The 21,959-nt window shown below is 36.0% G+C and overlaps 1 protein-coding gene across 1 annotated transcript in view; it reads left to right on the top strand.

The window, feature by feature from the left end:
- The window catches only part of APLF (aprataxin and PNKP like factor), a 90,224-nt gene that overhangs the window by 58,876 nt on the left and 9,389 nt on the right, over positions 1–21,959 (top strand). Inside the window, exons 7-9 of the mRNA XM_035001396.1 lie at positions 618–973; positions 1,632–1,757; positions 19,338–19,384. Of these exons, the coding sequence (XP_034857287.1) occupies positions 618–973; positions 1,632–1,757; positions 19,338–19,384 (529 nt within the window). The remainder of the gene's footprint in view (positions 1–617; positions 974–1,631; positions 1,758–19,337; positions 19,385–21,959) is intronic.

Genomic DNA, 21,959 nt, shown 5'->3' with positions numbered 1-21,959 from the left:
TTTTACCATTCAGCTAAAGGGAAAAAGTCATGATTATATTTAGAAGGTAGAAATAAAGTATTGCAGTAACAGAAATTATAAAGACAGTGCTAGTTAAGAGCATGACACATTATTGAATGGGAAATTTAAAAGACTAGTAGTTTTTTGGGGAAAGATTACATTCAAATGGAAACAAAGTTGTATTCGCTTATGTTTCATTTGTATTTTTCTGGTTCTTTTTCAGTGAATGTTTGATGTGATTGTAAAGGTTTGATACAGCTATATATTTTCTTTTTTTTTCTTCTTTTCTTTTTTAAAGATTCTCTTTTTTTAAAGTAATCTCTACACCCAACATGGGGCTCAAACTCAGCCCCAAGATCAAGAGTCACATGCTCTTCTGACTCAGCCAGCCAGGCACCCCTGTATATTCCTTTTCTAATAACTGTAGATTGTTTTAAAGTTACCAAATTACAGATATGGAAAATGGCATTTTTAATAACTTTAAAATGTGAATCTTAAAGTTTTAAAAACATATATATTGAATGAATCTTGCAGTTTCACACCTTTTTACCTAAGTTTACATATTTCTTTTAAAACATATTTATTTGTAATATCTTTTTTCTGATTTGTCTTTGTAGGCAAGGCCAAAGTCATGTTCTGCAATCTCGTTAAGTAATGTAGAGGTGAATGATATGAAGGCTAGTATACAGAGAAATGAAATCCCAACAGAGGAACTTGGTAAGGTTCCTGAGCATAAAAGTATTGTGAAAGGAACACAAAGTAAAGAAGGCGAGGAGATGAGCTGTTCTGAGAGTCACTTGAGTGCCCAGGACAAGTCCTTCCATGAGGAGTCTCAAGAATCTCCTCCTGAGTCCAGCTCTGATCTCTCCAATCTTGAAACTTTGCATGCAAAGGCAACTGACTCAGTTGCACAAGGTTCTGAAGAAAACAAGATCAAGAGGACATCTTGCATGTATGGGGCAAGCTGCTACAGGTAAAATGAAATTACAGGTAGCACAGAATTCCATTATTTCTGTAGGAGGTAGCTATGTAGTATATGTGTATTAAAAGCCTAGTAAAACACATTGGCCTAAAAGTTAAGAGCTTTGTTATGTTTCTACTTGTTTACACTTTCTCAGTATTCAGTCCTGCAAATCTTGCTAGAGGCTTTCAAGATACAGTGGGGAAATTAAATGTTTCATATGTAGACATACTGATTAATGCAAGGACATGAACTAGGGAATCCAGACTTGAGAATTGAATCACCCAGACCTAAATGTCTACTTATTTAATGTCTTATTTAGGTATTAGAAAGATGGCCTCATAAATAGTTGTAGTATATAATTTAACTCTCAAGAGAATTGTAAGTTGTATTTAAGGCATCTTACTATACTTGTGCTTCTCCTTTATATTTTTCTAATTGTGCTTTTGAATCACCAAGATGCTTTTATTTTGCTACCATGAGGGTTCTGTACCAACCAGATGTCATGAGCTTTATTTTTAACAATGTAACACATTGGTTCAATTTCTGGAATAATTAGATGTGTATTGCTTGGTTTCCTGCTATATCCTATTAATTATTTTTTGTAGTATATCTAGAACTCTAGTATACCCTATTATTTTTTCTGACAGTATATTTGCCACCCTCATAGGAAGAATCCTGTTCATTTTCAACACTTCAGTCACCCTGGTGATAGTGATTATGGAGGTGTACAAGTCATGTGTCAAGATGAGGCTGATGACCGACCTGAATGTCCCTATGGAGCATCTTGTTATAGGTATGTACACCTGAAATGTTAGGTTGTCCTCCTTTTCTCAATCTCTGTTGTATATTCAGAAGAAATTGCAGGCAGCTTCTCACTTCAAGCCTTTTAGTCTTTAAACTTCCATAGATAGTAGGTTTTCATTTTGTTAATAAAATTATAATGTTTCTTTTAGATAATTATAAACTGTTGAGTTAACCTTGTAAATGCCTGACATTGTTCCTCATTTCTAACTTTCCAAAATGCAAATCAGATAACTGAAAAGCTGTCGATGCTATCCCTTGTACACTCTATCCAGACTCCTTAGTGTGACATAAATCAATTCAGGATGTTATCTCTGCTTTCCTCAACTCTTATCACTCTGCCATTCTTGCCAACACATGAAACTTGATCCTAAAAGAAGAGTGCCTTCTCCTCTTTCCTTTCATAGAATCTTTTGCCTGTCTGTATCTTGCACAGTAGAATTTATCTTACGAGATTGTGTTTGTTTCTTTACTGGAATGGCATCTCCTCTAGACAGTGAGTTTCTTGACAGCAAGGACTGTTTTATCCTTGTATCTGCAACTTTGTTCAATGAATGAATGAACTTGAAATAAATCAAACTACCAAGCAAAGAAGTGATTCCAATCTTAGAGAGCTTTAATTCCAGACAGCCATCTTTCTTAGATAAATTTGGAACAGTTTACTGAAGCTACTGGTCTCTTTGAAGTTGTCACTATTTCTATGATTGTGGTTTTCAGTAAGAAGGCAGAATAATCTTCTGAGCTTGGAAAGAAAAATCGAAAAAAGAAAAAAGCCCTACCTTGTGCCAGAACACCTGTGAGGCCAGTTATCTCCCCGCCAGTCCCTCTGTTTCTGTTTTGTTTGCCCTTCGAGTGCCCTTGACACTGTTCTTTAGAAAGAGAGGTCAGAGAGAGACTGCGCTTCCTCGAAGCATCCTGAATGTGATCCTGCAAACAGTTCTGTCTCTCGCTTCTAGCAGTTGAGGTGCCTCCATACCTGGCTTGGCTTCCAGGCTCGGCTGAGCTGCAGGCCAACGGTTTCCAAACCTGGTCAACCGTCGGAATCGCAGCAGGGAGCAAAAAAAATAAAAGGGGGGGGCACCTGGGTGGCTCAGTCGTTAAGTGTCTGCCTTCGGCTCAGGTCATGATCCCAGGGTCCTGGGATCGAGCCCCACATGGGGCTCCCTGCTCCGTGGGAAGCCTGCTTCTCCCTTTCCCACTCCCCCTGCTTGTGTTCCCTCTCTTACTGTGTCTCTCTCTGTCAAATAAATATATTTAAAAAAATCTTTAAAAAAGAATTATTTGAAAATTGCTATGTTTCATTCCAGCAGAACATCTTGTAGACCTATGCATATACAGGTGACATATTCATGAAAAAGGGGCGGGGCGTTGCAGGCATTGATAAAAGTATGAATTTTTAAAACTAATTTTATTGAGGTAAGGGTATCTATCTGGAGAAGGAAAATTGGAACCTTATTTCATACCATAGTCAAAAACTGGATTCCAGATGGATCATAGAACTAAACGTGAAAGGAAAAAAACAATAAAGCTTTAAAGATATGTATAAGAATATTATTTCATGATCCCAGACTAGGAATTGTTTTTTAGAACAAGATATAAAAAGCAATAGCTAATATGGAAAGCATTTAATTATTTGACTACATTAAAATTAAGATTTTTTTATACATCAGTAGACACTATTAAGAGAGTGAAGATAAACTACAGGGTGAGAAAAAAAATTGCAACCACATAACTGACAGTAGGCATATATCCAGAATACAGAAAGAAGACTTACGAATTGCTGTTGGTTTTCTCTTAGTGACATGTACAGGCTTTTTGTCCAAAAGGAAATGGTGAATTTCCTTAAGGTGAATAAACTTATGAAAAAGTATTCAGTATCATTATTAATTAGGAAAATTTCACACACATACACCCCCTTGAAGTAACTAATTCCTTGCTCTCATTTATTCATTCATCACATATTATCCAAAGAATCTTCAAATGCCAAGTACCGATGAAACAATGTTGAGTGAGTTTACTTGTAGAACAAATGTGTGTGTGTCTCTCTCTATCTTTTTAAAAATAAGACAGCCTTTCACAGCTTGTGGCACAATGGCCATATACCTTTTCATTTTTAGGGAATATTTTAGGGAACTTTTGTAATGCAGAATTTTATACATCTACACAAGTGGGGTTAGTGTAGAACAAGTTCCAATGAAGCCATAACTCATTTTCAAGTCTTGGCCAGTATTGTTTCATCTATACTTCCCTTTCTTCCACCTGCTACCTCTATGCCTAGATTATTTTGAAGTAAACCCTTGATATTGTATCTTTTCATCCCATTTTATTCATGGGTATCACTAAAAGATAAAGACTATAAAAATATGCTATGACACCATTATTAAACAAATATCATTTAGATCCTGTCAGGCATCCCAGTCCTCTTATAGTTGCATTTTCTTCCTTTCTTTCTCCCTTTCTCTTTTTCTTTCTTTCTTTTTTCTTTCTTTCTTTCTTTCTTTCTTTCTTTCTTTCTTTCTTTCTTTCTTTCTTTCTTTCTTTCTTTTCTTTCTTTCATTCATTCTCTCTCTCTCTTCCTTTAAAAATTTTTTTTCTTTGAATTAGGATCCAGTTAAGGTCCATATATGGCAAAAGGTGGCCATGCTTCTTAAGTTATTTAATCAATAGGTTCCTCTTCATTTTTTTTTCTTGCAATATATTTGTTGAAGAAAGCAATCATTTGTTCTGAGGAGTGTCTGATTGTCTGGATTTTGCTAACTGCATTACCAAATTGTCATTCAGTATGTTCTACTGTATTTCCTGATAATTGGTAATTAGAACTAGAGACCTGATCAGATATCATTTCTAAAAATTGTAAAAGTTGTCTGGTCTTACGAATATCATGTCCCTCTTAGTCACTAAAATACTTCTTGCTGTAAAGTCTACTTTGTCTAATATTTACAAATGTTTAGGGATTGCTCTAGATATACTGTTATTATTGATTTATAGTTTAGTTTCATGTGGTCATATAACATTTTTTAGAGTTTAAAATTTATTGAGATTTGGTTTTGGTCCAGCAGATGGTCTATTTTGTTGAGACATACTAGGTGCACTGAAATATATATTCTGTGATTTGGGGAATAAGGTTCTATAGTTGTCAATTTGGGCAGATAGTTTTAGTGTGGTTCATATATTTATTATCTTTGCTGATTTTTTTCTGTAGTTGTTCTATTAGTCACTGAGAAAAGGATGTGAGACTCTCCACAGTAATTGTAGGTTTGTCTATTTCTTCTCTTAATTCTGTTTTTCTTAATGCACCAACTGTGGTCTTTCCTCAGTGGAAAAGCCTTAAAAATGGGAAACTCACTCAGAGCTGCTCTCTTTTTCCATGTGTGGACTCCCTTCTGGTTTCTGCCTGCTTTTGGTAGCTATCCATTTCCTTAAGATTATTGTTTTTATACTTTTAACAGAGTATAATTGTTTCCTGTGGGAGGTTTGGTCTGATACATCTCCTCTGTCATTACCAGAAGTAGAACTCCTATTTTGTGTGATATAATACAGCTGCTCCAGATTCTGTTGGTTAGTGTTTGTGTGATAATATTTTTCATCCTTCTATTTTCAACTTCTGTCCTTATATTTAAAGCATGTCTCTTACAAATGGCATATAATTGGTTTACTGGTTTTATTTTTACTTTTCTTTTTTTCTTTTTTTTTTTTTTAGATTTTATTTATTTATTTGGCAGAGAGAGACACAGCAAGAGAGGGAACACAAGCAGGGGGAGCGGGAGAGGGAGAAGTAGGCCTCCCGCGGATCAGGGAGCCTGATGCGGGGCTTGATCCCAGGACCCTGGGATCATGACCTGAGCCGAAGGCAGACGCTTAACGCCTGAGCCACCCAGGCGCCCCATTGGTTTTATTTTTAATCCAGCCTGATAGTCTGCTTTTTCAATGGATTGTTTAGTCAATTATATTTAATACAATTACTGATATTTTTAAGTTTAATTTTGCCATTTTGCTATTTGTTTTCTATTTGTCCCATATATTCCTTGTTCCTTTATTCTTTTTCTGACCTCTTTTGGATTAAGCAAATGATGTCATTCCATTTTTTTCTCCTCCATTAATTTTTTATTTATAAATTCTTTTTTTTCAGTAGTTACATTTGATTTTAATAGGCATCACTGACTTATTACAGTCTACCATACTGTGATTCTTTTACCACTTCTGAAACAGAACAGTAATCTTTTATCAGTTAAAGTCCATTTACTTCCTCCTCTGCCCTTTTAAAAAAATATTGCTGTCACAATTTTTACCTTTACACATGTTAACTTGTAAGGCATTGCTCTTGTTTTCTTAAATTTTAAGCATCAGCATTCTCATATTTATTGACACATTTATCATTTTGGGTGGCCTTCTTTTATTTCTGAAGTTTTATCCTTTAATCTGGGATCATTTTCTTAGTCTTAGGAACGTCTTTTAGTATTTCTCTAGTGAAAATCTTGTGGGAAGGGATTTTTTCAGCTTTTATGTGTCTGAATATGTCCTGAATGATCGATTGCTTGGTGGCTCTTTTCACTGGGTGTAGAATTCTAGCTTGGCACCTTTGCTTTTTTTTTTTTTTTATCACTTTAAAGACATTCCATTGACTCTTGCATCCATAGTTTCTGTTGAAAGTTACTTGTTTGTCTTATTGTTGCTTTGAAATTAACATGGCTTTCCTCTGGCCATTTTTAAGATTTTTATCATTGCTTTTTTTTTTTTTTTTTTTAAGGTAAACTCGACCCTCAACATGGGGCTCAAACTCACGACCCCAAGATTAAGAGTCTCATGTTCTACCAACTGAGCCAGCCAGGTGCCCCTCATTGCTTTTACTTTCAACAGTTTAACTAACATGTGTTTAGGTATGATTTTTTTTGACATTCATCCTGTTTGGGGTTCATTGAGCTTTTTTGCAGGTTGTTGTCTTTGTTAGTTTGAGGAGATTGCTTAGCTATTATCTCATCTCTCAGATATTGTTCTCCCCCATTCTATGTCTTCCCTCATTCTTCTCAAATTAACCATGTTAAGTCTTTTGACTATGTCCCATATGTCTCTTATATATTATTTTATTCCTTCCATTCTTTTTTTTTTTTACCTCTGTGCTTCAGATTGGATATTTGCTGTTGCTTGTCTTAGAGCTCAGCAGTTCTCTCTTCTCATGGGTCTAAGCTGCTGATAAACCTATCCACAGATTTCATAATTTCAGATATTGCATTTTATGCATGTTATCTTCCATCAGTGAGGCCCCCCCTCCCTGTTTGGCAGATGGGGGTAGTCATCTCTGTCCAGTCAGAGATTTGGGTAAGTAATACCTATGTTGTTATTTTAATAAAACTCAGTCTGCTTTTGGTTTGTCCATGTTTCTTTGGCATGACTTGTCTAGACTTTTGACAGAAAAGCAGGTCTCTGTCTTCTTAGCTCTGATACTTCCCTTTGGATATTAGGCTACCACCCATACATCCTAAAATCTGGCACATTTCTTGAGAGGAGACTAGTTATGTGTTTGTTGCAGATCCTTTCTCCCTAGTGGGACTTCATCTCTGAAACACGATATGAATTAGAGATTTCATTCTACCATTTTGAAGTTTCAGACACAGACCTTAAACCTCTCATACTTTCCAGGAACTCAGCAGTTATTTCTTAGGAAGAATCAGCCTTGTGTTTGGGGTTCTTTTAGTTTTCAGATTGTCATGACAACCCCATGAGACCATGAAAAGCTCTGCAAGTTTCTCTTTCCTCAACTAGAGTTCCTCCAAATGACTCAAATCTTATTCTTTAGCCCACACCAAGAATTGGCAAAGACCTCTAGGGAAGAAAATATCCAGTGATTGTCAGATAACCTAGGAAGGGCTTTTTCTCCGGAATTTTAGATAATCCAAAATTCTCATTGCTCCCACAGTTCTGTTATAAAAATAATTTTTACAGTTTATCAGGGTTTTTTTCCTAGTTGTTAAGATATTGGCCTGCCATGATGTCCTATGTCCTTCCCAGAAGCAAAATCCAAATGTGCCTATTCTTGAAAAGAATGAATGTAAAATATAAAACCTTCCTAAGAATAATCAAATGTCAAATACTGTCAAAAATAATGTCAAAAATTGCTGCCTCCATGTCATCAATCTCTTCAAGAGAGTTCAGAGCAGTGAGTAATCAAGAGAAATTACTCCAATGCCAGTGACCCACATATGCTAATAGAAACTTTCAGATCTAGATCTAAATATATTTATATATACGTAAAGTGTATTTTTTTCATCTGTTGAGCTGCTTAGTGTCTTGGTTCAACTTGCAGATAAAATCTGAAGATTTTTTCCCTTGTTAATTTTTTTTTTTTTTTTAAGATTTTTATTTATTTATTTGACAGAGAGAGACACAGCGAGAGAAGGAACACAAGCAGGGGGAGCGGGAGAGGGAGAAGCAGGCTTCCTGCGGAGCAGGGAGCCCGATGCAGGGCTCGATCCCAGGACCCTGGGATCATGACCTGAGCTGAAGGCAGATGCTTAACGACTGAGGCACCCAGGCGCCCCTCCCTTGTTAATTTTAATTACAGTTCAGAGAGACTCTTGGAGAACGTTAGATATGATCGCTTACCCTGACTACTGTTTTACAAATAAAGGAGTGGGAACAAGAAAGGTTAATGAGTTGACTAAGACTCTAAAGCCAGTGAGATGAAAACCAACTCTCTTCCCTCCTCCATTCCAGCATTTCTCTGTGTCAGGGCCTGACTACACCATTGTTATTCATGACTGGCTGACTGGCTGGCTTCCTTCCTTCCTTTCTTTATTTTTTTAAGATTTTATTTATTTTTTTGAGAGAGAGAGCACAAACACGGAGGAGGGGCAGAGGGAGAGGGAGAAGTAGACTCCCCACTGAGCAGGGAGCCTGATGCAGGGTTCAGTCTCAGGGCCTGGAGATCATGACCTGAGCCAAAGGCAGATGCTTAACTGACTGAGCCACCGAGGCACCCCTATTCATGGCTTTCTAAAGTATTAACAGTGTTTGTTTTTTATTCAAATGGCAAAGTTTTGAGTTTTTTGGAGTTAAAAAAAAACCTCTAGATAAGTTACGTTGATTGAAGAAATTGTGAATTTTTCAGATTATCAAAACAATAGAAGAAACCCTAGTTATGGAAGCATGATATATAGTTATATACTCTTTCTTGACACCTTATTATTATTATTTAGGCAAAAAACATGATCTAGTAGATGTCATTGATGATAATATAACATCACTTTAGTTTTAGCAATTTACTCTTTAATAATCTTGATTTGCAAGAATATATCATTTTTTTAAAAAATATTTATTTATTTGAGAGAGGGAGAGAGAGCGAGTGTGAATGTGTGCACTATGCAAGTGGTGGGAGGGACAGAAGCAGACTCCCCGCTGAGCAGGGAGCCCACAGTGGGCTCCATCCCAGGATGCAGAATAGGTCAGAATGTGGGAAACCAAGAATAAAGAACAAGGAAGAGAATAATAGAAAATATCTGATTAGCTGGGGCCACAGAGTCAACCTTATCTGAGGTGAGAAAAAACAAGGAAGTAAGTATAGAGCCCAGAGTTGGTATGGCATTTGGGGGTTGGCAGACTGGATATATTGTGTTTTGGGTCAAAGAGAGCATTTATAGGGACTTGAAAGTTATCTAAGTGTTGGTTTGCTGACATGCCACCCCAGGCAGGAGTGATTCCATCTTGGGACTAGATTTTTATTGCTACAGTGCTAGAATATAAGCCTACTGTATTAGAATGATAAAATGTTCTAATTTGGTTTACTTAAAAGCAAGTTTTAATGTAAATGCATGCTAGATTTTTCCTATAGCCACAGAAGAAAAATACCGAAGTCTCACAGATCATAAAATAACCCACAAAAATCAGCCAGAAATTATTGTATTTACAGAAGTAAAAAACATATATATATTCTAAAAGTAGAGCCATGATAAGCCTGTTTTCCATGATGGTTGACGCATTTGGAAGGGAGATGAAATTTATGGCTGAAACACTTTTATTTGCTTTTTATCTTTGAAAATTTGCCTTCACGAAACAGGATAAGAATTATTCTCAAGTAAAAACAGTCTCTCAAGTGAAATACTGAGTTGGTTTTTTGTTTTTTGTTTGTTTTTGCTTTCCAGTTTTACCCTCTAATCCCTTAAATGTGTGCAATTCAGTTTCTCTTTTTGAAATATATACGTGATCTCAATTGTGTACAGTATACTAAATAATCGCAGTTTTATACTATGTCAGCTACCTAAATTTATATGATACTGTATTTCCAAGTATTGCTGTCTATGGTCAAAGTTTTTATCACGATAGAGCAAATATGAAAATACCAAAGTACACATATATGGATATATTTCATTTTCAGCCATTCAGAAAAACAGATATGAATCACATTTTAAATGCATGCTATAGTAAAAATAAAGATTCCTAAAGCCCATATAAGAGGTTGATGTTTAAAAAAGATATTTAATTATTAAATTTTATTCTTTTCTAGACTACAGGTATTACTAAAATTTTCTGACATTATAATTTTTAAACCTCACAAAATTAAATTAACCTGAAAAAATGGTAATATGAAAGAACTAGTTAATGTTGTCATTTTAAGTATCTTGCCCATTAATAAATCTGATTTATTCCTTTTGTGCTGTACACTATAGTCAGAAGACTTGCTCAGTTTAATGCATTTGATTAGCTTAAGGTACTTGTCTGAATTAGAACATTAGATACTTAATGTCTAATATAACCCAGTGATTGTTGTGCCTGCCTCTGACTCATTCACTTCCTCTGGTGTGTAATAGGATTTTATGCAGTGCGTTACTCCTGTTCTTGTTTGTTAAATTAGGCTCTAACTTTAGAATATATATACACTAAAATGAATGGAATCCATCTTCAACCAGTTTAGTGTAAAAATGTAAAGTCAAACTCACATACATTTGCCTCGGACTTAAAAACTTAAGGCAGGTATGTATTATGCAATGAAAATGTTGATGCCTTGATGTTTTTTGGAAGCTAATGACCTACTTTTTATTTTTTTAATTATAATACCTTCTAAGAGGGATGACGTAAGGAAGTGTATTAGTTATCAACTGTAAGTGCTCTCACTGTAATGAATCTGCAACGTGATCTGTGTAGTTGAAAGAACACAGTGTTTTGCAACAAGCATAATTCATTTTTTAAAAAATATATTTGATAGTAAATTCATTATCTTTTATTTGCTGATCCAAATTTATAGCTATGATCTAAAATTTTTTGCTATTTCCTCTTTTTAATTTATTTATATTTTTTATTTAGAGAGAGTGCGTGTGCATGTGCACATGAGCCGGGGTGGGGGTTGGGGAGAAGGAGAGGGAGAAAGAAAATCTCAAGCAGGCTCCACACTCAGGTTGGAGCCCAACATGGGGCTTGATCTCAGGACCCTGAGATCATAACCTGCGTCAGTCGCTCAATCGACTGAGCCACCCAGGCACCTCTCTTTTATTTTTGAAAAGTGTTCCAAATTATTGCAATATTATCTTAATTGATCATATGTGCAGATGTATACTTCAGACCAGAAGATACTGATTTTGGGGAGCTGCTTCATAAAAATTAAGAATGTGTGTTTAATGTAAATCCATATTATTTTATGTGAGGCAAAATAAATAGGTTTTAATAGGGAAACTCTAGTTGTCTGGTAGTTGAGATTCCCAGAATCAATCATGTGAGGCCATCAATCATTTTTTTAAAAAGATTTTATTTATGTATTTATCTGAGACAGAGCAAGAGAGTGAGCGAGCACAAGCAGGGGAAGTGGCAGGCAGAGAAGCAGGGAGCAGGGAGCCTGGAGCCCGATGTGGGGCTCAATCCCGGGACCCCGGGATCATGACCTGAGCCTAAGGCAGCTGCTTAACCGACTGAGCCACCCAGCTGTCTCAATTATTTTATTTACAGTTAAGAATAATCAAAGTTGTTAGAATCTTAATCCATTTTTATAGGATCTGCATATAGAGGAAATAACCTATCATTGTCTGCCATGCTTGCAGTTCTTTAATCATGTATAAGAATATCATCTTAGAAGAAAGTATCTTAGACTACATACACAGGCCTTAGTTATGCAGTTTTACATAAGACTTGGCTATAATTTTTTTTTAAACTTCATTTAGAAATAGTAGTAATGACATCAATTATGTTTATGTAGCCTTGAAAAATGTATTGGAATGTCATGTGGTTTTGTTTTTCTTACTCCTTTATTTGAATATGCACCTATTTTCATAATGAGAAAAAATTTGATTTTTTTTGTTACGTATAGTATTAATTGCATGTATGTGTAAGAATTTTCAGAGTTATTTTGGCATGGGTAATAAAGGTAATCATGTTCAATTAACAAATTGGCTACTTTGTATTATCTTATTCTGGTTTACTCTTTTATTATTTAATAAAGACCATATTTACTAGCTCTTCTTTTTCCTCTAAATTTTGGGACTTAGATATTTGATAACATAGGATTTGTGCTTTTGCTTTAGGTTTTAAAATAGATGTTGACTTTCAAAAATGCAAGATATTCTGGAATGAAAACAAAAATATAGTATGATCACTTATTCACTGAGCAAATATTGAGCATCCAACATGCTAGTAGTCACTATTACAGAAGCGGATGTAAAATAGTGCTTCAGATTCATTTAAAATTTTGTGTATTAAGTTACTTAATTAAGTTACTTTGGGTATTAAGTTACTTCTTTGGAAGTAAACAAAAATAAAAAGTATGATTCTGTTCTTGTTACCATTGCCTAGTTAATCTTTAGGTAGCTCTTTATGGTGGAGAGATAATGTGTTTTTTAAGTCGGTGGACTTGGGTTCTAGATGGTTGTACCAACTCTGCAGCATAACTTTGCTTGTCATTTTATTTTACTGGGCTTCAATTCCTCATGAAAACATGGGAAACTCAGAGGTTGGATCATTTGTGTTCAAGGGTCTTACACTGAGTAATGGCAATATCCAGAGCAGAGAGCAATTTATTCATGTCCATAAAGCCAGACCGGTCATATTCCTGGTCTGTTCTTGCTTAGCCTTCTTTGCTACCTCCTCTTCTTTTTCCCTACCTGTAATTATCACTGAGCCACAGGGCTCAGTTCCCTGAGTGAGACCCTTCTCTATATTTGTTCTTACTCCTGGTGGCATCTGATTCAATTAAATGGCTCCAGACTCGTACACTTGGTTGTAAAATAGGTAGTTCAAACTTATTACATCTGAAATAGAACTCTGGATTTTTATCATGAAAACAACTCTTTCCCAAGTGTTCTCCACCTGTGTAAATGACTTCACCATTCACACAGTGTTTAGGCCTCAAACCTAGAAACAGCCTTGATTTTTCTCTTTTCTTCATGTCACTCATTCAGTCCATCAGTGGTTCTTGCCATTTCATCCTTGAAAATATATTAGGACCCTGAGCACTTCTCTCTTCCCCTACCTCTACCATTGTAGTCATAACCACCACATCTTACCTCTGAAGTACTGCAGTAGCTTCTTAACTGATAACCCTTGTTTCTCCTCTTGCCTTCCTGTGGTTCATTTTCCATAAGCAACCAGAATAATTCTCTAAAATTAAGTCATATCATGTTTTCTTAATCAAAATCTCCCAGTACTTTCCCACGAAACTCTTTACCATAGCTTGTCCTTCTCTGACTTCATTTCCTACTGTTTTCTTTCTCATTCATTCTCTTTGAGCTTTATAAATCTATATGTTTTTCCAAATACCTAGCTTGTTTCCTATCTCAGGGCCTTAGCAAATTTATAGACATTTTACAGACACTCTTCCTGGAGTGTTTTTCTTCAGATATGTATTTATACCAATACCAATATCATTAAAATCAGAATTTTTTTTGGAAAATGTATATTTTACAATATAATGGCTCCTGAAACCCTGGTGTGGTTATGGGTGTATAGTGTTATGTTTAGAAACCAAAGATTACCATTAATAAGTAATAGTAATGCAAAAAAAAAAAAAACCAACTCAGAAAGAATTTTGAGGCCTGCTAAGTTACAGAAAATGCCATTGTGAAAAAGATGGATGTAAATCTTTTATGAATGAACTCTGAGTGTTTCCATTTAGTATTAGGAAAAGTCCTGGGTGGAATTTGGCATTATCCTTGAAAGTTATTTCAAATGCTCATATGCCGCCAAAGAGCTGTACAAAACTGCCACTTAGCCCTAACCCAGGGTTATATGAAAAAGACATTCTGCCTTGTTATGAAATGACTGATTTTTGCAACTGAGATATGCACAGGTGAATGTTAGAAGATATTCCATAGGGATGCCTGGGTGGCTCAGTCGGTTAAGCATTTGCCATGGGCTCAGGTCATGATCCCAAGGTCCTGGGATCAAGTCCCATATGGGGCTCCCTGCTCAGCGGGGAGTCTGCTTCTCCCTCTTCCTGCTGCTCCCCCTGCTTGTTGTGTGTGTGTTCTCCCTCTCTGACAAATAAAAAAATCTTAAAAAAAAGAGAAAATATTCCATAAAAATGTGAAGTATGATGGGGAAAATATTCAGTCATAATAATACATATTATTAAAAACAAAATTCAGCTATTTAGTATTAATTGGAAAGTACTTTTTCCCTATATTTTATTATTTAATAGACTTAAAATTTTTTATTTTTTTCAGTCCACATGCACTTTTTAATTGGTAATTACTTTTACTGGCACACAGAGTTTCCAAACGTTGTTGGCTATCTCAAAGTAAAATTAATTTCTGTTTCTATAAAAATAGCTGACACGTGGAATATACTTAATAGCCTACAAGTGTTTATGCATATTACTTCATTTAACCTTCGGAACAGCCCTGTGTGAGCTAAGCAGTATTATCCCTGCTTTACAGATAAGTAAATGGTGACTTGGTTTATAGGACTTTGCCTGAATCACACAACCAGTAAAAGGTATAGTTTGAATTCCTAATTAGCTCTTCTGATCCTGAAACCTGAGCCCCTTCCATAGCAATGCCAGTGATCCAAAGTTCAGCCAGCCAGATGAGAACAGATCCAAGACACAGTGGCATCTATCTCTTAAGCATTTGTGAAGGACTGTGTGTTCCTGTGTTCCTTGCATGATTGACTGACTAGAGCTAAGTGTCTGGTGATGTTGACCAGTCAGTATCTCAGGAACCTGATTGCGGTGGAGTCTGCTTAATATGATTGCTACATTTTCATTGTTTCCTGGGGAAGTAACATGAATTGTTAATGGCAGGAAATTCTAACATGTTTTAGTGTTAGGTTTGCATAAAAAGATTCAGTGAGTACTTTGATTATTACCTTTGTAAGTGTGAATACAAAGCAGTTTCAGCACATTGACATTCTTTTCAATCTAATGAGAATAGGCATTCTCTGGCATATTTCCAGTAGAAAAACTGCCTTTCAAAGGATAGGGTTCTGAAAACATCAGGATCCATGGATTAGGTTTACTATAAAAATATTAACTATTAACATGAACTCAGAAACACTTATTATCAGTCTAGAAATTACTAGAAACTGCTTTTTGTGCTCCAACCAATGAGAATTTTAAACTTCAGTTTGTATTGTGTCAATATAATATTGACAATATTCTGTCAGGTTCCTTTCAACAGTTATTTTAAGAAATAATAGTAAAGTTAGCAAAAAAAGTTTCTTTTTTCTTATTAAATAGGAAAATATAAAATATTCCATCATTTTGGAAACTCATGTAAAAGCTTAATTAAAAAAACTTTTACCTTAAAAAAAATCTACATTCTAGTAGATGAATTTGTTAAAACTAAATTGGAAGTTTGGCCTCTAAAGGTGGAAAAGTACTAAATCGACTAGTTTCTTCTGGTTTCCATTAGTCTTATACTTGTCTTTTTTTTTCTTCTTTTTTTAAGATTTTATTTATTTATTTATTTTATTTATTATTCAAAGGCACCCGGATGGCTCAGTCATTAACCGTCTGCCTTCGGCTCAGGCCATGATCCCAGCACCCTGAGCCGAAGGCAGACGCTTAACTGACCAAGCCACCCAGGCGCCTGTATACTTGTCTTTTTATGAAAATAGCAAGTTCTCCTAGGAAAGGATGGAAACTATTATCAGAGCCTTAGAAACATCCCCGCCCCCCTACAAGGCAGATGAAAATCTGTCCATGGAGCTGAAAATCTTTTCCTTTTCTGAGTACAAAATTTCAAAATACACTTTTCTGCTCTTCCTTTTCGGAATATACAAGTGTAAAACTTTTTTGCTTATCTTTTATTCTGAAGTGGTTTGCCTTTTTCCTAGGCAGTATGTGAGGTTAGATTATGTAGGTGGGGTTTGTGAGTGCCATTGTGGTTGTATTTCAAGATAATAGAGAAGGGGGAACTATCTTCTGCAACCTTAGGGTTGAATCAGTACCCCTGCCCTCACCCCATTTGCCTTTAAAAACAGTTATTCTCACTTTCAGTCTCTCTGGTGGTGATAACTGTTATCAGCAGTCTTTTAACTGGTATTTGGTGCATAAACTGTACTTGAGTCTCTGTTAACTCCTTGGATCCATTTTCTGTACTTTTTTTTTTTATATGAATGTAATTGACACACAAGTTACATTAGTTTCAGGTGTACAACATAGTGATTCAACAGGTTTATATATTATGCTATGCTGACCACAAGGGTAGCTACCATCTGTTACCATATAACCTATTACAATATCATTGAGTGTATTCCTTATGTTGTGTGTTTTATTCCCATGATTTATTGATTCCATAACCGGAAACCTATATCTCCCACTCTCCTTCTCCCATTTTCCCCATCCTCCCACTCTCCTCCCTTCTGGCAACCATCAGTTTGTTCTCTGTGTTTATAGGTCTGATTCTGCTTTTGTTTGTTTATATTCATTTGGATTTTTTTCAGATTCCACATATGAGTGAAATCATATGGTATTTGTCTTTCTCAGTCTGATTTATTTCATTTAGCATAATTTCCTCTAGGGCTATCCATGTTGTTGCAAATGGCATGATCTCATCCTTATTTATGGCTATATAATATTACAGACAGACAGACAGACACACACACCACATCGTCCTTATCCATTTGTCTATCGACAGACTCTTAGGTTGCTTCCATATCTTGGCAATTATAAATAATGCTACAGTAAACATAGGGGTGCATATATCCTTTCAAATTAGTGTTTTTGTTTTCTTTGGGTAAATATCCAGTTGTAGAATTATTGGATCATATGGTATTTCTGTTTTTAATTTTTGAGGAACCTCCATGCTGTTTTCCACAGTGGCTGCACCAATTCACATTTCCACCAACAGTGCACAAGAGTTCCTTTTTCTCCACTCCTCACCAACACTTGTTATTTGTTGTGTTCTTGATTTTAGCCATTCTGACAGGTGTAAGGTGATACCTCATTGTGGATTTGATTTGCAGTTCCTTGATGATTAGTGATGGTGAGCATCTTTTCATGTGTCTGTTGGCTATCCATATGTCTTCTTTGGAAAAATTCTATTCAGGCCATCTGTCTATTTCTGTACTTATTTTTAAAGACTGACATTCACTTACTTGAGACTTTCTAAAAGCAGCCTTTGAAAGAGGCTGTAGTAGCAAACAAGACCATATTTAACTGTTCAATAAATTTTTTCTTAATTATTAAGGGCAAAGTGGGAAAAGTTAGGACTGCTTGGAACCTGAAAAATATATATATTAAAAAGGACCAAAAGATTTTAAATCTCAGAAGACTATAAATAGTAATAGTAATAACAACAATGGGGCATCTGTATAGAATTGTTAACACTTGAAGAATCTCACAGAGGTGTATGGAATTTTAGTGTACTAATCTTGCTACTTATCAGTAGGTTTGACATTTTTTTTCAAAACAAAAAGCTACCAGTGTATTTAATTTTACCACACTCACACAAAAAGATTTTTTAAAAGGTTACCAAAAATACTCTCAAATGACCAACAATCTTTTTCTAGGTTACTGATGAAGAATAACTTTGGTATTAATGTCCCTGTCCCTCATGTTTCTGTTCCTCCTCCCCTGAAGTCCAGCATTAATTGCATTTTCATAAAGACTGCATTCAACAAGTCAGTCTTCCCACAAATCGTCCCTGCAGCTTTGTTCACGTGCAGCTCTCTTGGCCACATTGAAGTTGTCCAGTTTCTTTCTCTTAACTTTGAAGTGTCTTTTCCATTAAGAGGTCAGATTTGGGTTAATTATTCCAAATGCACAATCTTTTGTAGAATCTTTTTCCACTTTTCGAAACTGTTGAGTTATGACCCTAATTAACTGTGTGGTTGCAGTTTTGTACTGTGTTAAAGACTCACAGTGTATGAAAAGTGATCCCCAAAAAGAAGAGATATTAGCAATAAGAAATGTCTCTGACACCTGACACAGAGCCTGACATATAATTAGTGCCCCATGACTATTTATTGAACCAATGATGGATGTGTCAATGACTAACATTAATTACTTACAACCTATCACGTCCTTGGACTAAGGACTTGCTCTGTATTCTTCATGAATCCTCACAACAGCTTTGTATGAGCTGTGCACTTCAGCACATACCTATTGTCAGTGTACCCCAGCTCTCCTATGTCAGTCCCCCAAGAGAGGCCCCCATCAAGTGGGTCATGATCGACCAGTTACTGCTTTGGATTTTTGCTGCCTGGGCAGTTTTGCATTATCTGGAGAATGCTTTATATATAGTGTACCCCAACACTCATTTAACTAATAAAATAATAGAAGAGATCATAGGTACATAAAATCAAAAATAGATATCCAAACAGTAGGTTCTGTATGACTTTGGAATATGTCGTATAAATTTCTCAATGCAAATTGACTTTTGTTTTCTCCTAACAATTGAGGATCTTTAGAGACATGACTTAGATGCTTTTGTCTTTGGATTCAAGAAGACCCTAAAAGTATCCTTTTAGACATTACAAACACATACATACACACACATATTTGATACTTTGTGTTCTATGTTTTATACACTATTATACATTTGTATGTTTATATATGTGATGTATGGCACTGACATTTTAGAAATACAGTGTATCATATTTTGGGAATATGATATATTGTACTTCATCTCATACTGTTTTTCTCCAGTAAGTCATGAGGGAAAAACTTTTGTCTGGTTCACCAGTATAACTTTGCATCTAGAAATATGCCTGGACTGTAATAGGCACTTAATAAATGTTGTAATTAAAAAGCAAATGCTTTGGGGGGTGCCTCGGTGGCTCAGTCAGTTAAGCATCTGTCTTCAGCTCAGGTCATAATCCCACGGTCCTGGGATCAGCCCCATGTCGGGCTCCCTGCTCAGCAGGGAGTCTGCTTCTTGCTTTTCCTCTGCCTCTCCCCTTGCTCATGCTCTCTCTCTCAAATAAATAAATTCTTAAAAAAAAAAGTAAATGCTTTGTACAGCATGGTGACCATAGTTAACAAAAAAAGTGAATGCTTTTCAATAAGAGGCTTATTGGGGCCTAATTTTATTTGTAGGTTAGTGAGTGTTCTTGTTTATTTTTGTTGTTGTTCTTGTTCTAGTTTAAATAGTCCTACTAATATTTAGTGATTGGAAAACTAGGTCTTAGTTTTGATTTCTCCTTTTTTTTTTAGGAAGAATCCCCAGCACAAGATAGAATACAGACATAGTGCACTTCCAGGTAAGTAATTTTACTTCAGGAAACAAAATGAAATATTCAAATGATTCTCTTGTTAAACCTAGGTACAATTTCCAGTTATGTGAATTTTTTTTATCTCTGCTTCTATGTATTTGCTGATTTTAATGATTTTTCTTAGATTAAAGAGTGATAAATTTTTTGTACACCAAATGTTTTCTACAATCATTGCACAACAATATATTTATCCTTATATCTTTTAGAATTCTCTTATTGACTAGTATCTGAAAACAAAATCTCAAACTAGCCTAAGTGATAATGAGAACTTACTGACTTCTTTAAGTGAAAAATCCAAAGTGTGGATGGATTTAGACAAGATTTACTGCTTTGGCTCATTAGTAATGTCAGTAATGTCACCAATGACCCAATTTCCTTTCATCATTCTGTCTTTAGAGGGGGTCATTATCATCCTAAGACTGGCTCTTCCCCCCACAAAGGGACTATATGAATTACTGGGATCACTGATGAGTTTGTACCACCCCTGGAACTAGGGTAGGGTCTCCTTCTTCAGAACCACAGGGATGCCTGACGGAAACTAAAGTTTTGGGGGAAAGAGAGCGAGGGAGGACAGATACCAGAGAAGCAACCATCAAATGTCCTTCAGTCCGAGGTGCAGGCATCCATTCTACCTTCTCTTTTCCCAGTTCCAAACTCGAATCCTTTTTACCTTTAACAAATTCTGGCTTCTTCATATCATTTATATAATGCAGAGGCAAATTTGGCACACAGTATTTCTGCCCACAGAATGAGAGAAGAAAATGCATATTCTGCAGGCTATGACCCCATGCACATGTATGTGCATAAACACAGCCCCCTTGTAACCAAGTGATAAAAATAAGGAATTTCACCATAAGAGAATTCCATTTGAAATTTCTCATTGAAACATACTTTTCGTGCTTTAGTACTTTAGACACAACTCATTTTATCTGAGCTAATAGGTTATAGAGGTTATATGTTATGTGTTATACTTTTTTTTTACTGGGGCTGTATCTAATGATGTAGCATTTCTGGTGGTTAAATAAACTTTCTTACCAGGAGTCATGTAATGTATGTTGATTAAAGCATATTTTATTGGCAAGGTTTAACACTGTCCCATGATAATGCATTTGACACATCTGTATCTTTATAGAAATAAGAACCATTTTCCTAGGGGCGCCTGGGTGGCTCAGATGGTTAAGCGTCTGCCTTCGGCTCAGGTCATGATCCCAGGGTCCTGGGATCAAGCCCCACATTGGGCTCCCTGTTTGGCGGGGAGCCTGCTTCTCCCTCTCCCTCTACTGTTCCCCCTGCTTGTGCTCTCTCGCTCTATCAAATAAATAAATAAAATCTTTAAAAAAAAACCCATTTTCCTAAAAACTATCAATGTGCATCAGATGACATAGTTTAATCTGAGTTTTCTATGAATTATTATTAGGGAATCTTCTGAAGGAAGAACATATTTTTACAACCGACTTTTTTTAACAGAAGCTTTTCATTTCATTGGAAAGCCAGTTTTTATAAAAGTGTAGATATTTTTAAGCAACATTTAATTTTTTTAAAAAAGATTTTATTTATTTATTTGTCAGAGAGAGAGGCAGAAAGAGAGAGCACACACAAGTGGGGAGGAGCGGCAGGCAGAGGGAGAAGCAGGCTTCCCGCTGAGCAGGGAGCCCGATGCGGGGCTCGATCCCAGGACCCTGGGATCATGACCTGAGCCAAAGGCAGACGCTTAAGCTACTGAGCCACCCAGGCATCCCAACATTTAATTTTATATTTTTAATCTACTTTTAAGGGTTGTTATGTGGCGATATTGTCAGAACACTCTTTCTACTCTAAAACTTATAAATTAAGGTGTCTGGAGTATTTCCAATCTTAAATTAAATGTTGGGGTCTCATATTTCTTAATTTAGAGATATCTAACACTGAATTCTAACGTCCTTGTTTTTTTCATCTCCCGAATCCTTCAAGTTTAACATCATCCAAGATCTTAATCTCGTTTATATAGATTCAGTATACACTTATTGATTCATTATCGTGTCTTCCAAGTGAGCACAGTTAATAGAGATCCTTGAGACCCAGCTCCGGCTCTGTATGCTTGTGGCAGGATGGTCTAAAATCTCTGAGGAGAGGGAAGAAGCACTTTCTGCTGGGGCTTACCAGGGTAGAGCACGGTGTGGGAATTTAGGCTAAGTTGGTGGTTAAGGTGGTTGGATTTAAATCATCTTTGTTTCTTAGCTCTGTGGTCGGTAGATAGAAGATATCCCAGACAAAGTGAGTCATGGATCAGTGAAGGACATCGAGGTAGAAGATGGTAAGTGGTGTGTGGAGTTAGCAAGTGGATCAGTTTAACTAATACGGAGAGTGTCTGTAGTTACCGTGGATGATACTAAAAAGATGTATGGAGGCCAGATTATAGAAGCTCTTGAAAACTAGACTAAGATGTGGGTGCGTTGGCATGTAATGGTGAGGTGGTATTTTATCCAAATCAAGTTGGTAACAATGAGCCGTCTGAGTTAGAGTGGGGAAAGGTTTCTGATGTCAGGCAGTTGAATAAAGGGCCAGAGCTAGGGTGGCTACCATG

The sequence above is a fragment of the Mirounga leonina genome, unplaced genomic scaffold (genome assembly GCF_011800145.1).
Source record: "Mirounga leonina isolate KUSES-001 unplaced genomic scaffold, KU_Mleo_1.0 Mir_125, whole genome shotgun sequence".
Lineage (NCBI taxonomy): Eukaryota > Metazoa > Chordata > Mammalia > Carnivora > Phocidae > Mirounga > Mirounga leonina.
The sequence above is the reverse complement of the archived record's forward strand: the minus strand, read 5'-3'. Positions and strand labels throughout refer to the sequence as shown.